Source organism: Physeter macrocephalus, chromosome 11 (genome assembly GCF_002837175.3).
Source record: "Physeter macrocephalus isolate SW-GA chromosome 11, ASM283717v5, whole genome shotgun sequence".
Taxonomy (NCBI): Eukaryota; Metazoa; Chordata; class Mammalia; order Artiodactyla; family Physeteridae; genus Physeter; species Physeter macrocephalus.
Window position 1 is genome coordinate 155,447,687 of NC_041224.1, and position 13,683 is coordinate 155,461,369.

The following is a 13,683-nucleotide window of genomic DNA, read 5'->3' on the forward strand; positions in this document are numbered from 1 at the left end:
TGGGCAGTGAGCCTTCTCCTTCCCATTCTACGGGCCCTGTTTCATGCATGGTAAATTTCCTAGTGTGTCTCCGGGAGAAGCAAGCCTGGAGACTCCCAAGGCCCCTCTGCCTGTGTCCCGAGCAGGGCATTTTAAGGAGCCCGTGGGATCCTGGGATGCAAGTGGGTGTCCTGGGGGAAGAACATGCAGAGGCAGAGAGAAGGATGAACGCAGGTGAGGGGGCTGGGGAGATTTTTCCATCACCGGGAGATAGATCTGAGGGTTTGGAAGGACCAAGAGGGAGGACAGAATACCTCAGGGAGGTGACAGTGGGTGGGGGCAGAAGGTGAAATCAACACTCATGCCCAAGGTGTTTTGAAAGGAAGTGCCAGGGAGCCACTGACCTGGAAAATAGTGCCCAGAGGGCTTGAGCCAGGCAAGAGAACAGACCGCCACCGCCCATGGGGTGTCACCTCTGTGTGAGGAGAGCGCCAGGCTCTAGGCCTCCTGAACTCTGGCTGAACCCAGGTGGCCCTGCCCTCCTGGGGCACTGACTTCTCCCAGGGATGCCCACCTACTCCGAGAGCGTCCTCGGGCCGGCTGGGAGACGCTGCCATCCCACCCGCCAAGAGGCCAGCTGGCTGGTAGCGCGGCTCACTCACGGCGAGACGCGGGTTAGTTGTCCGTCTGCCGGTCTGAGCGTAAGGAGGGAGGCTGTACGCCAGGCTTGCCTCAATGTCTCATCCGTGGCTCTTTGCCCTCACAGCTAGACGAGGAAGAAGAGCGAAGGAAAAGGCGTCGGGAGAAGAACAAAGTCGCGGCCGCCCGATGCCGGAACAAGAAGAAGGAACGGACGGAATTTCTGCAGCGGGTGAGCAGGGCAGTGGCCAGGGGGGACCCCGGCCTTGTCCTTTAGTGGCTAGTGTGCTTATGGACCGGGAGACGCCATCGAATGCCTGCAGAATCAGTGTGTACTCGCTGGCATCTGCCCAACCGGCCTCGACCCCTCTGCCTTCCCTGCCTTCTCTCTGATGCCCCCTCCCTGAGCCAAGACGCCCAGGGGCAGCCTGCAGCCGGTCCGCCCACCCAGATCCCTGGACCACCAGAGAAGGTGGGAGGGGCCAAGCTCCCCGCCTCTAACTGAGGTCAGACCCTCGCTGCTGATGGGCCCAGAGGGCCCAGGACTGGCACTACCCATGCTGGTGCGCTGAGGGCTACCAGAGTTGTCTGGCGCGGGTGCAGATGAAGTCAGTGAGAGCTCCCTGCATGTGGGCAGTGGGCGTAGCGATGGGGCAGAGAAAGGCTCCTCCCTCACGTGCAGGAGGCTCTTCTGGCTCTGCCTCCCATCTGCCTGGCCTCAGCCCCACCGAAGCTGACCCCCGAGCTCTTGGCTGTTGCCTCTGGGACCAGAGGTCAGCTCTGCGTGCCAAGGCCAGTGGAGGGCCGCCTTGCCTCGTGGCCCTCGGAGCACATCCCTGCCCTTTCATTTGGAATGTGCCAAATAGGCGTTTGCTCCTCCTCCCGCCCCTTAGGGCTTCCCTGCTCCTCAAAAACGGTAGATGGCTGCGAAGGGACATGACCAGAAAGCTAATTAGTCCACGCCGGTGGTCTCCAGCCTCCCCACCCCCAATCCTTTGTTGATTTCTAAATAACGATAGTAACACCATAGAATAATAACATCACCAGTCAGGCTGCCTTCTACAGCGTGCAACCGTTAACACTAGTTGCTAGCTAACATTTGTAAAGTGGGCCCTGTGCAAAGCACAGTGTACATATTATCTATGTTATATAGATAATATGTATATTATCTACGTTATCTATTTTATTATGCCAATAAAATGTACATAGTAGTACATTTTATTGGCATAATAACTGTATGAGGTAGGGGCCTGCGTTATCCTCTGTCTGCAGATGGGGACACTAAGGAAGGCATGGCGAGTTAAGTAACTTGCCCAGGTCCCTCAGCCACTAAGCGGTAGAACTGAGATTCGGCCTGAGGCTAACTTCAAAGCATCCATCCTCAGCACTCTGCCCTGCTGGCTCTCATTCATTCATTCGTGGGTTTGTTCATTCCTTTGTTCATTCATTCTTTTGCTCGTTCATTGATTTGTGGACAAGTAGTTTTAACCATGTACTGAGTGCCCAGCCCCGTGCTAGGTGCGCTGGGGACACACAGGAAGGACCAGTCGTGGTCCCTCCTGTGGGAGCTGGAGAGACAAGGCCGGGCTGGCCTTGGTTTCCTCTGATACTGGGGATCTGTGGGTCTCTTCTCATGCTTGCAACAAGCAGAAAGCAAATCTGAGATCGTGGGTGTCAACACCGTGGGGCTGTGTGTACACCTCCGGCTGTGAGCATCTAGGGCAGGGGAAAGGTCAGTGGAGGAGGAGTTAGATTCCTGGAGCTGGGACCCCCTTGGAAGAGATGGTGGACCAACACCAGGCGGGAAGTTTTCAAGAAATTTCTAAGACATGGGTCTCACATAGGCCTTTAAGATAGATGGAGTGTCACATCCCTCATTTCCAGCCCTGAGTGCCTGTGGAGTTGGGCGAGGCATAGCAGGGAACAGAGAAGTCTCACACCCCATCCCCTCCCTCAAGGGCCTGTCAGCCAGCCAGCAGGCAAGAAGGGCCAAGTGTACGCACACCAGTAACACACTAGTGCAGCTAATGGTCAGCGCCAAGTGAGCGGGGCTAGCGGCTCCGCACATTCCAGTAACACCGGCTGAGCACCTACTGTGTGCCAGGCGTTTCCCGTATCTCGTTTAATCTTATAACATTCCACTGAGCTAGACATTGATGATCCCCATTTTAGACACGGACCCGTAGCGCGGAGAGTCAGGTTACTTGCCTGAGGTCACACTGCTAGTGTGCGGTGGAGCCGGGACTCACGCAGCCGTTCGCTGACCCATCTGTCCATCCTTAGTGCTGAGTGAGTGCCCGCCACACAGTGGGCCCGCGGGCCATGGCTGCCGTGGGGTGGCAGGCAGGAAACAGGGATGGGTTATGTGCCGAGCGTTAGGTTGGGCAAGCGCGGCGGGCTGTGAGCACAGACGAAGGGGCCCTGTCTGAGTCTAGGCTGCGGAAAGACTGCTGATTGAGACACAAGACAGGAGCAGGAGCCAACGCGTGGAAGGACAGGGCTGGAGGGGTCCGTCACCACGAACAGCCAAAGCAAAGGCCAGAGGCAAGAGGTGTTGTTTAAGGATGTGGTGAAGGGAGTGAAAAAAATACCAGTGTGGCTGGAGTGTACAGTCCATGGAGAGAATAGGGCCCCAGAGCCTTCACCTGTCAGGTAATCCCTGTGCTGGGTTGTCTGGGGCAGTCCCGGTTTGTGCCTGTTGGCCTGGCCCGATTATTAATGGCACATTCTTTCACTCTCTCACGTGTCCCTGTTAGGATGATGAAGTGTGTTGGTCATGGAGAGCCATGGGAGGGTTTCGGGCGGAGAGAGATACACCCTGTGGCTGTGGCTGCAGCGTGGGGCACGGAACGGGGAGCTGAGAGTAGAGCGGGAAGACCGGTTACGTGGCGGTGGTGCTATCCTGGTGAGAGGAGCAGGCAGCCGTGGACCAAGAGAAGTGCAGGCCTCGAGGAGGGAGGTTTCGGGAAGTCTGTCGGGGCTCAAGTCCAGCCCCCCTCGTCCCCACGCCCGCCTCCTCCCCTCTGGCCTTGGAAGCAGAGGCCGGGTGTGAGGTTTAGGGCGTGAAGGCAGATGGCTGTGTGCAGTCAGTACCCGAAGACATGGGGGATTCTCTTGTAATTAATTAATTAGTTTATTTATTTATTTATTTAACATCTTTATTGGAGTATAACTGCTTTCCAATGTTGTATCAGTTTCTGCTGTACAACAACGTGAAACAGCTGTACGTATACATATATCCCCGTATCCCCTCCCTCTTGCGTCTCCCTCCCACCCTCCCTATCCCACCCCTCTAGATGGTCACAAAGCACAGAGCTGATCTCCCTGTGCTATGCGGCTGCTTCCCACTAGCTATCTATTTTACATTTGGTGGTGTATATGTGTCCATGCCACTCTCTCACTTCGTCCCAGCTTACCCTTCCCCCTCCCTGTGTCCTCAAGTCCGTTCTCTACGCCTGCGTCTTTATTCCTGTCCTGCACCTAGGTTCTTCAGAACCAGTTTTTTTTTTTTGGATTCCGATTGCTGGGTCGTATGGTAGTTCTCTTTGTAGTTTTTTAAGGAACCTCCTTACTGTTCTCCATAATGGCTGCATCAATTTGCATTCCCACCAATAGTGCAAGGGGGTTCCCTTTTCTCCGTACCCTCTCCAGCATTTATTGTTTGTAGCTTTTTTGATGATGGCCGTTCTGACTGGTATGAGGTGATACCTCATTGTAGTTTTGATTTGCATTTCTGTAATTTATTTTTAACCCATCAAGTATTTACAAGGCTCAGAGGTACAAAGGTATATGTATGTGTATGTGCACACACACATACACACACATATATACATACGCATACACACATATATGTATAATGTAAAAAGTTACCCTCCCATCCTTGACCCCTGGACACTCAGAGCCACCCTGGGAGATTCCTGTAGCCTCTCAGAGCTCACCGGCCTGGACCAGCCACCGCCCTGAAGGAGGCAGGCCTTTGTGGGGGTCAGATCCACGCCCTGCAGGCCCCAGGCCACCTCCACTGCCTGCATTTGGGAGCAGCGGCCCCTTGGCTCCCCACGGCTGTACAGCTGGCCTCTGTACCCCCGCTGTGCCTGACACAGCTCCCTGGGTGTGGGCATCAGTGACACAGTCTCACACCCTCACAGCCTTCCTTGCTCTTCACAGCCACTCTCTCCCTGATGGTCACAGTGACTCTGGAGGAGGCCAGGCAGCCCCATTCCAGTGACTGGCACCTGAGGTTCAGAAGTTTGAAAGTTGCTCAGCGTCACACAGTGGCCAAGTCAGGACCAGAACCCAGAGCTTCCTCTGTGGTCCAGCACTCTGTTCAGGTGCCCAGGCTCAGGGACTTGGGAATCTTGTTCACAGCAGTGTAGCTGGCCAGTGGCAGAGTCAAGATTTTAACTCAGACAGGGCTTTGGGGCTCGGAAGTCTGCACCAGGCTTTTTTTTTTTTTTTTTTTTTTTTTTTTCACAGAAAGAGTTGGGAAGTGGAGCCCTATTTTAAGTGCATTAGGGTAACTTTTAAAAATAATAGAGAATCTTAATGCTTAAAGTCCCCTGGGCCAATCATTATATTTTAAGGGGGAAAATGAGGTCCGGAGAAAGGAAGTGACTAGTCCAAGGGCACACAGAAGGATGCCCAACCCCTCACCCTGTGGGGTTTTTAAAAAATTAATTAATTAATTAATTTTTATTTTCGGCTGCTTTGGGTCCTCGTTGCTGCACGCAGGCTTTCTCTAGCTACGGCGAGTGGTGGCTACTCTTCGTTGCTGTGCACGGGCATCTCATTGCGGTGGCTTCTCTTGTTGTGGAGCACGGGCTCTAGCCGCGCGGGCTTCAGTAGTTGCGGCACGTGGGCTCAGTAGTTGTGGCTAGCGGGCTCTAGAGCGCAGACTCAGCAGTTGTGGTGCACGGGCTTAGTTGCTCCATGGCATGCGGGATCTTCCCAGACCAGGGCTCGAACCCGTGTCCCCTGCATTGGCAGGTGGATTCTTAACCACTGCGCCACCAGGGAAGCCCCGTCCACCTGTGTTTTTTCTGCTCCTTTCACTGACCACCGTGGAGGAGACAGAACCTCCTTCACTTGCATTAATTCCATTCTGAAACAACAAATGGTTTCATTTTCTCTAGGGCAGTAAATATCTACCAGAGGCAAAACGATAAACAAAAATGCAAGAAGAGTTATTCATTTCATACTTAAGGTGTGAAGATCCTAGCCCACGTTCCTGAATTTATTAGGAAAACAGATAAGGTAATTGCTGTTCTAAAACCACAAACCACTTCTACAGTCATGGTTAAAAAAAAAATTCCTCTGAGCTCAACTTATACTTACACATTAAATAAATACATAGCACCAACTAATAAAACAGAAGAAAATAAAATGAAAAAGCAGTTAGTTACAGTCTGATAGCCAGACTGTCAGAGGTCAGGATAGTCCATGAGGTACCCATACATTTTCAAACCAGCAGAATATCATGCCATTCCTATGATACATGCACAGGGAAGCAAGTCGCCACATACCCACTTGGTCGTTTTGTGCGATACAGGCGTTCACATGTAAGGTGGGTTTGACGTGCAGTCTTTCAAGGACAAGGATGTGTATGCAGGGCTGCTGGACCCTGCCCCTTGCATGTCCATTGTAACTTCCATTCAGTGTACAGCCCAACTCGTTCCTTGCCCTCCCCACTGCTCTCCAGAGCAACTCCCACCTCCCTGCTTCCTTGGATACCCCCCACCCCAGGCTCAAGGGCAGCTCTCCTCCCAGCTGCCCATTCTGCAAATGCAGGCAGTCTCCAAGACCTGCCAAGTTTTCTTGGAAACGGCCTCCTCCTCTGCTTCTCCTCCTTCTTGTCTTCAGATTCCCTTGCTCATGGCTTAAAGTAAAAATTCCTTAAGCCTCCCTAACCCTTCAGTTTACAGAATGCTTTTCCCATGTGCAGTCATTTAATCCCCAGAATCATCATCTTTTTACAGATGAGATAACTGAGGCTCAGGGAAGTTAGGAAACTTACTCTTTTTTTTTTTTTTCTTTTTTTTTTTTTGTCGTACGCAGGCCTCTCACTGTTTTGGCCTCTCCCGTTGCGGAGCACAGGCTCCGGACGCGCAGGCTCAGCGGCCATGGCTCACGGGCCCAGCCGCTCGGCGGCATGTGGGATCTTCCCGGACCGGGGCACGAACCCGTGTCCCCTGCATCGGCAGGCGGACTCTCAACCACTGCGCCACCAGGGAAGCCCAGGAAACTTACTCTTGACTCTGATTCCAAACCCCACCAGCTTTTCTGGTTCTGGCTATAAATCCACCTTCCCAGCTTTGTACCCTACTATATCCTAAAGTGACCTATGGTCACAATGGAGGATTTTAATCTCCTAAACACATCTCAAGCTTTCCCATGTCTGTATCCTTGTTCACTCAGGGCTTGCTTCTTGAAATGCCCCCCACTCCTACCGACTTTCTCTGCTCAACCAGAGTCAACCCATTTTTCAAACCCAAGGTCAGATCTGGCCATTTAGCCCACTCTCTCCTGGTCTTCTAGACCCTGGATGGCTGATGGACACAAGATAAGCTCTGCCCGACTCTATAAATCCTTCTTCCCCTTGGAGTGGAAGCGGCACAAGATCTGTGTTAGGGGCTAATGGGCCTCTGGACCCCCTAGAGCATTCACTGTACACAGCAGGTTCTCAGCACACGCTTGTGGGTGGGTGGATTGAACCGAAACTCCTGGAGGCAAGAGGCTCAGAGGCTTTGAAGTTGGAGCTAAAACCTTGACTGGGGGGAACCGCATGGTCAGAGACATTCCCAAGGTCACCAGGTTGTAGACCCAGTGAGCAGGCAGCTAAGATGGGCACCTACCTGCCCCAGACTCATGGTTTCATGCGGGGTCTCTCCTGGCCCTCAGTGATGCTCTTCTCTCGGAATTTGGAGAACCATGGACCAGGCCGGCCTCCCTGTCGCGTTTTATCCGACTGAATCCAAAACCACCCTAGCTGGCTTTTACTATTTTCTCCCTGAGCACTTTTTCCTTCTTTGAGGCTGTTCTCCCTCAGCGTCTGCTCATGAGGACTGTACATCTCAGCAGTTCTGAGTCCCCGGCACTGGGCTGCCTCCGCAGAGACGAGCAAAAGGAACAACTCAGTCAGCCTGGCTGGTGTGGGGAAGACAGCAGCCTTGGGGCCCTGGAGAGCCCCAAGGGAGGCTGCCCGGCTGGGCCCCCAGGCGGGGCCACTCAGCTCGTCGCAACCACAGCCCATACTCGGTCTGATGCAGGTTGCCCGGGCTTGGTACTGTGGGCGTTTTGGATCAATAGTTCTTGTTGTGGGGTCCTGTGCATTGAAGGATCTCTAGGATCATCCCTGATCCCTACCCACTGGATTCCAAGGGCACCCACCCTCCTCAGTTGTGACAACCAAAAATGTCTCCAGATATTGTCAAATGTCTCCTGGGAGGCAAATATTACTTCTAGTTGAGAATCACTGGTCAACCTTTGCTGGCCCTTGAGTAAATTCCAACCTCCAAACTGGTTATAAGTTTTTAGACAGAGTCCAAGAAATATCATTCTGGTGCCTCTGTATTTTCCTGTGTTGACCCCCAGAGCCTTGACTTGGTATGCCCATCACCTGTCATCATGAACAGGTAAACCCCCCTAAATCAAATCAACGTTGCTTCCTTGCCCTGGAGCCTCTCCAACTGAGCTGGAAGTTCTCTGGAAATCTCACTTGAGGTCTATTTAAAGCCACATTTTGGATCCAGAAGGATGACTATTGATTGCCTCCCAGTGGGCAGAGATTCTAGATATCAGGGGATAAGGAAGAGGCTGTTTAAATAATTATAGACTAATAACCAGGAAGCACATGTTTTAGGAGGAATTACGTGACCACACTGGGCTTGTGGATCCCACAGGCCAATATATCCCCAACATACATTTATCATACATAAAGCACCTTGCCATTGCACTGCCATCGTGGGCCACCTTTAACCACTCCATGGACCCTCCATGCATCTGTTCTGGATCCACTTGGCCTCCATTCTTGTCCCACCCTTTGTTTCTTGTGCAAAGGCCCTGAGGCAGGAGAGTATTTGGCATATTTGAGCAACAGCAAGGAAGCCACTGTGGCTGGAGTGGATTGAGTGGGGAAGAGAGGTGGGACATGAGCCAGGCTGGCCCCAGGATGTAACCTGGGTTCATCTCACTAGCAACACAGGCCAGTGTCACAGGTGTGACAGGCACGGCCTAAAGAAAGTCAGTTACCCTGGGGGACTCAGTAGCAGATTCTGTGCTTCCTCTAGTGGGAACCTGGCAGACAGAAAACAGGCAAACGCCAGCCTGCTGTGCCCTGTGCCTACCCAGAGGGAGAGTCTCTTCCCGGAGCTGGTTCCCAGTGAGAGCCTAAAGCCATGTCTCTATTTTGCATTCAGGAATCCGAGCGGCTGGAACTCATGAACGCAGAGCTAAAGACCCAGATTGAGGAGCTAAAGCAAGAGCGACAGCAGCTCATCCTGATGCTGAACCGGCATCGCCCCACCTGTATTGTTCGGACGGACAGCGTCAAGACGCCCGAGTCGGAAGGCAACCCGCTGCTTGAGCAGCTAGAGAAGAAGTGACCGTGGGCTGGGAGGAGGAGGAAGAGGAGGAAGAGGAGGAGGAGGAGGAGGAGATGGCAAGAGGGAGGAGGAGGAGGGCACCAGAGGGCCCTTCCTTGGTGCATGAAAAACTTTACAACAAGGCTCAGCACAGCCAGTAATTAGTGGGGCTTTCTTGTGAAACTCAATCAGCCACATAAGGGGAAGAGCAGGCTGACGAAACCCAGAAGGACCAAGCGCTGAGACCAAAGTAGACTTGAGGGTGGGGCTGTCCTGCTGGGGCCCAGTTCAAACGAGGCAGGACAGAGGCACCCAGGCCGGAGAGACACCCAGCCAGGCAGCCTTGGGCACTTCTCCGGCCTCTCTGCCAGGCCACCTACCCCAGGGACCTCCGAGCAGCCAGGAAAAGCCATGAGTTACAACCAAACACGGCTGAGGATGGAACTGAGTAACACTGCCATCTGCCTGCCCCAGCCCTGACCCCTGACCCTGATGCGAGGCCGGAGAGGGCCGTGATGCGGGGCCCTGTGCGGCCTTGCTGGGGAGTAGCAGCCGGGTGCACCCTCGCCGGCCCTGCTGGAGTTTGCTGTGGGCACAAGGCGCGGGCGCCCTTCCAAAGCACATACTCACTGAATGTTTACAGACTGGCTGTCCTGGCAGGGCTTTCAACTGCACATGTTTTTTATCTTTTTTTTTTTTTAATATTTTTTACAAAAAATAAGATTTTATACAAGCAATATATATATGGATTTCTATAATCACTCGATGTGATACAGTATAAATATGTTATGGTTTGTTTGTTACGAACAGATATCCAGCAGTTATGGCCGTTGTGTGTAACTCCTAAGTACTGTAGTCTCTGGGTGTTGGGGTTGTCCGGGGAGGGGGGTGGGGTGCGTTTCCATCCTGGTAAACCCTTCATAGTACTCAGTCCTGTATCGCTCAGTAAACGTTACTCTTACTTACCCAGCCGCCTCTTGTGGTGTCTGCCTAGGGAATGGGGTGCAAGGCACACTTGGTGACCTCCCGGTGTGCAGTGTCGGAGAATGTTTGGAGCATCTGCCGTGGGCCCTTGGTTTTCACAACAGCCCTCCCAGGTAAGTATTTACATGCCCATTTTATAGACGAGGAAGTCGAGGCTCAGAGAAGTTAAATCTGCAGTACTTACTTTGCTCATTCACTCAGCAAACGTTTCCTGAGTGCCAGCTGGGTGTGTGCCGGCTACGCTACAAGGGGCTGAGTGGTCCCCGGGGAATAAAACAAACCTAGGCCCTGTGCTTATGGAGCTGACAGTCATGAGCTAAATCCTGTGTGCCCCATACACTGTCTCCGTTCATCTTCACAACAGCCTTATCAGGGAGCAGCAGTTGTCCCCATTTGTAGATGAGGAATTCTAGGCCCAGGGAGTTTAAACTTGCCTTGTTGAGGACTTACTGGGTGACCAGCATATATAGTCTCATTCACTTCTCTCAACAGTACAAAATAGGCATCATTACCCCCATTTTAAAAATAACTGAGGCTCAGAGAGGGTAAGTGGCTCATCCAAGATCACCCAGCTAGTGAGGAGCAGAGCTGATGTTTGAACTCTGCTTCCAAAGGCCCATGACTCTCTCCACCTGTGGCCAGCTGACTGTGTGATTGTCCCCGTGGTGGAATGTCTCACCTGATTAGAACAGGAGGCCTATGAGGCCATGGTTACAGATCTAGTTTCTGGGAGGGCTGGATAGAGTTCCAGGCTGTGCCATGGTCATGGAGTGAACCAGTGATGTGAGCAAATGGTGTGAATGAATACTAGCCCCACCCCCCACCCCACCAAGAGCAAGAACAGCTCAGTGCCATAGGCAAGAGCTGCCATTTACGTGGCATGTGATGGTTCACAGGGCACTTTCATGCAGGTTACTCATCTGATGTTCCAGCTCTATGAGGCAGGTGGGATAGGTGTTTTAGTTCCATTGTACTGTTGTGCAAACTGAAGCTTACGAAGATTAACGTTCACCCAGCTGTAAACAGGCAGACCCAGGAGCTGAACCCTACTGTCCTACCTTATACTTGTGTGTTCTCTCTCCTCCATTACTGGGGCTAGATAACTAGTTGCTGATGGTGAGGCTTCATGTCAAGGACAGCAGTGAGCTTGGGTTGCTTCTCAGATCTTGAACGAGTCCTTCTGGGATGGACAGGAACCAAGAATAGGTCATTGATACACCTTTGGTTCCTTACTTCCTTATCTCAGGTCCCCTCTACCCAACACACTTGGTGCGACACGCCCAGCCCTCACCCTCCGAGCCCTGCCTTGGAAGCAGTGCCTGGTCAGCTCACTGGCAGCTGTGGTGGCACACGGCAAACCCTCAGGCTGTAATCCTTTGACATTCACCAAGCCTTGAGCAAAGTGAAGATGTGGACCTACAGGCCCCTCATGTGACCTGGTGGATGTTCCTGCAGGATCACCGCCTGCCCCTGCCTGTGGTTCCTCTGGTCCTGTGCTGGGTGCCACGATCCTGTACCTCCAGGACAGAGCCCTCCTTTGCCTCCGAGGATGGGCTGTCTCCTAGAATCAGTGACATGTGCTATGCTGTGGCCCACCTTTCCTCATCAGGACCACCGCTCCCTGCTGTGGGAAGCCGGAAGTCACAGTCACAGTCTGCCTCATAAGAGCTAAAGTTCACATGTTATCTGTGTGCCTGACAGGTTAGATGGGCTACTGCAGCCAGTCCGCGCTACGACCTTGCTGGGAGGTAGGTGCCATCATTCCCATGTTACGGGTGAGAAAACCGAGGCACAGAGAAGAAGTAACTTGCCCAAAATCACAGTCCTTTGAGTGACAGAGTCAGGATGTTCTTACAGTCTGACTCCAGGTGTAAAAAGCTGGCCTGGGCCTCACCCTGGGGGAAGTGCTCTGTGTTTGTGGTGTGACCTCAGTTGCTGGGAGAACTTGTGTGCAGAGGGCCAGGAGAGATGGCACAGGATGAGAATTCCCAACTCTCAGACACCCATCTCCAAGTGTACATACAGAAGACATAACTTTAAAGGCAAGTAGGTTCAAGATCCAATCTTCTACTGACCAGCCATGAGCCTCACTTATCCCTTATCTGTACAGTAGGACCAGTAATCCAACAACCCCCTTATGGGGTTGTTGTCAAGGTCAAATATGGAATGCATGTAAAAGTGTTTGGTGAAATACAAAGCTCCACAAAATGGTAATTATCTTGCCCTCTGTTAGCATGGATGGTTGTTATTTACCACGTAGTACTAATTACTTGAATATCTTTTATTCTCTAAAAGTGGCTGCCGAGTTAGTGTTCTGGCCGTGTATCTGGTTCCTGTGGCGACGGATGCCTGGGATCCAAGACTCCTGGGTTCTTTCGGCTCCTGAACGGCCACAGCCAGCTGTGTTGGGCTCATCATCCTCTCCCAGGGCTTCCTCGTGCCCTCCTGCCAGGTGGTCATATATGAGACTTGTGCCACATCTGCCCAGGTTTGCTGTGAGAATCAGCTGGGCAACCCGAGAAGGACAAGACCCATTAGCAATCAGAGAGGCAGCAACTAGTATGTACTGGTCAGGATTCAGGTTAAAGGGAACTTACCTACACCGCCAGTGGGAAACTGGCGTGACTACTGTGTAAAGCAGTTTGGCAGTAACCGGTGACACTTAAGCTACACACATCTTTGACCTAGCAGTTTCCCTCCTAAGGATAGACCTTGGAGGAACCCTGGCATAGGGGCACAAGGAAAAGTACAAGCACGTTTACTGAATCTTCGTCTGTAATAAAGAGAAGTTGCAAACAACCTAAATACCTATGAACAGAAGAGCAGGTAAACAAATTGTGTTTTCATAAAATCGAGTATTACTCAGCAGTTATAAAGAATGAATCAGAGCTACAGGTATCAATGTGAGTAAACCTCAGAAACACACTGTTGAACTGGAGGTTGGGGAGCAAGTTGCAGAAGAATATATGCGGTATACCATTTATACAGTGTTTCCAAACATGGAAATTGATACTTTATTGTTTATGGGTACACACAGATCTGGGTAATAGAGGTACAAAAGCATGCACAGGAATGCTGTCAACATCAAAATAAGTAATCGGGAATTACTTCTGGGGGGTGGGGAGGAAGGGGTTTGGGGATGGTATCTGCAAGGCTAAAGAGGACACTAGGTTTCAACTGTATGTGTAACATTTCATTTATTTTTAAAAATCTGAATCAAATGTAGAATAATCTTAGAATTTGTCAGAGGTGAGGTATATGCACACAGACGCGGGTTATCTTCTTCACACTTCTCTGTATGCTTGGTATATTTCCTAATAAAAAGAACAAGCCACAAACAACACAAATAGAAGGTTTTGTTTTTCCATTCTTTCCTTGGCAAACTCAGGAAATAAAACAAAATCTGAAATTACAGTAGAGTTGCAGCATACGCTCTTTGAATTTATGCAAATTTAATTGCATGGCTTGAGGGAGAGAAAGATGATTCAAAGCGTGTGGTTTG

The 13,683-nt window shown here is 51.6% G+C and overlaps 1 protein-coding gene across 1 annotated transcript; it reads left to right on the forward strand.

Annotated features, from left to right (window-relative positions):
* Positions 1-545: 545 nt before the first annotated feature.
* JDP2 (Jun dimerization protein 2) lies at positions 546-10,086 on the forward strand. The gene is made up of 3 exons (XM_028495119.2): positions 546-653; positions 746-850; positions 9,033-10,086. Exons 1-3 carry the CDS (start codon positions 546-548, stop codon positions 9,216-9,218), a joined length of 399 nt encoding a protein of 132 aa, XP_028350920.1. The 3' UTR covers positions 9,219-10,086.
* Positions 10,087-13,683: the final 3,597 nt, after the last annotated feature.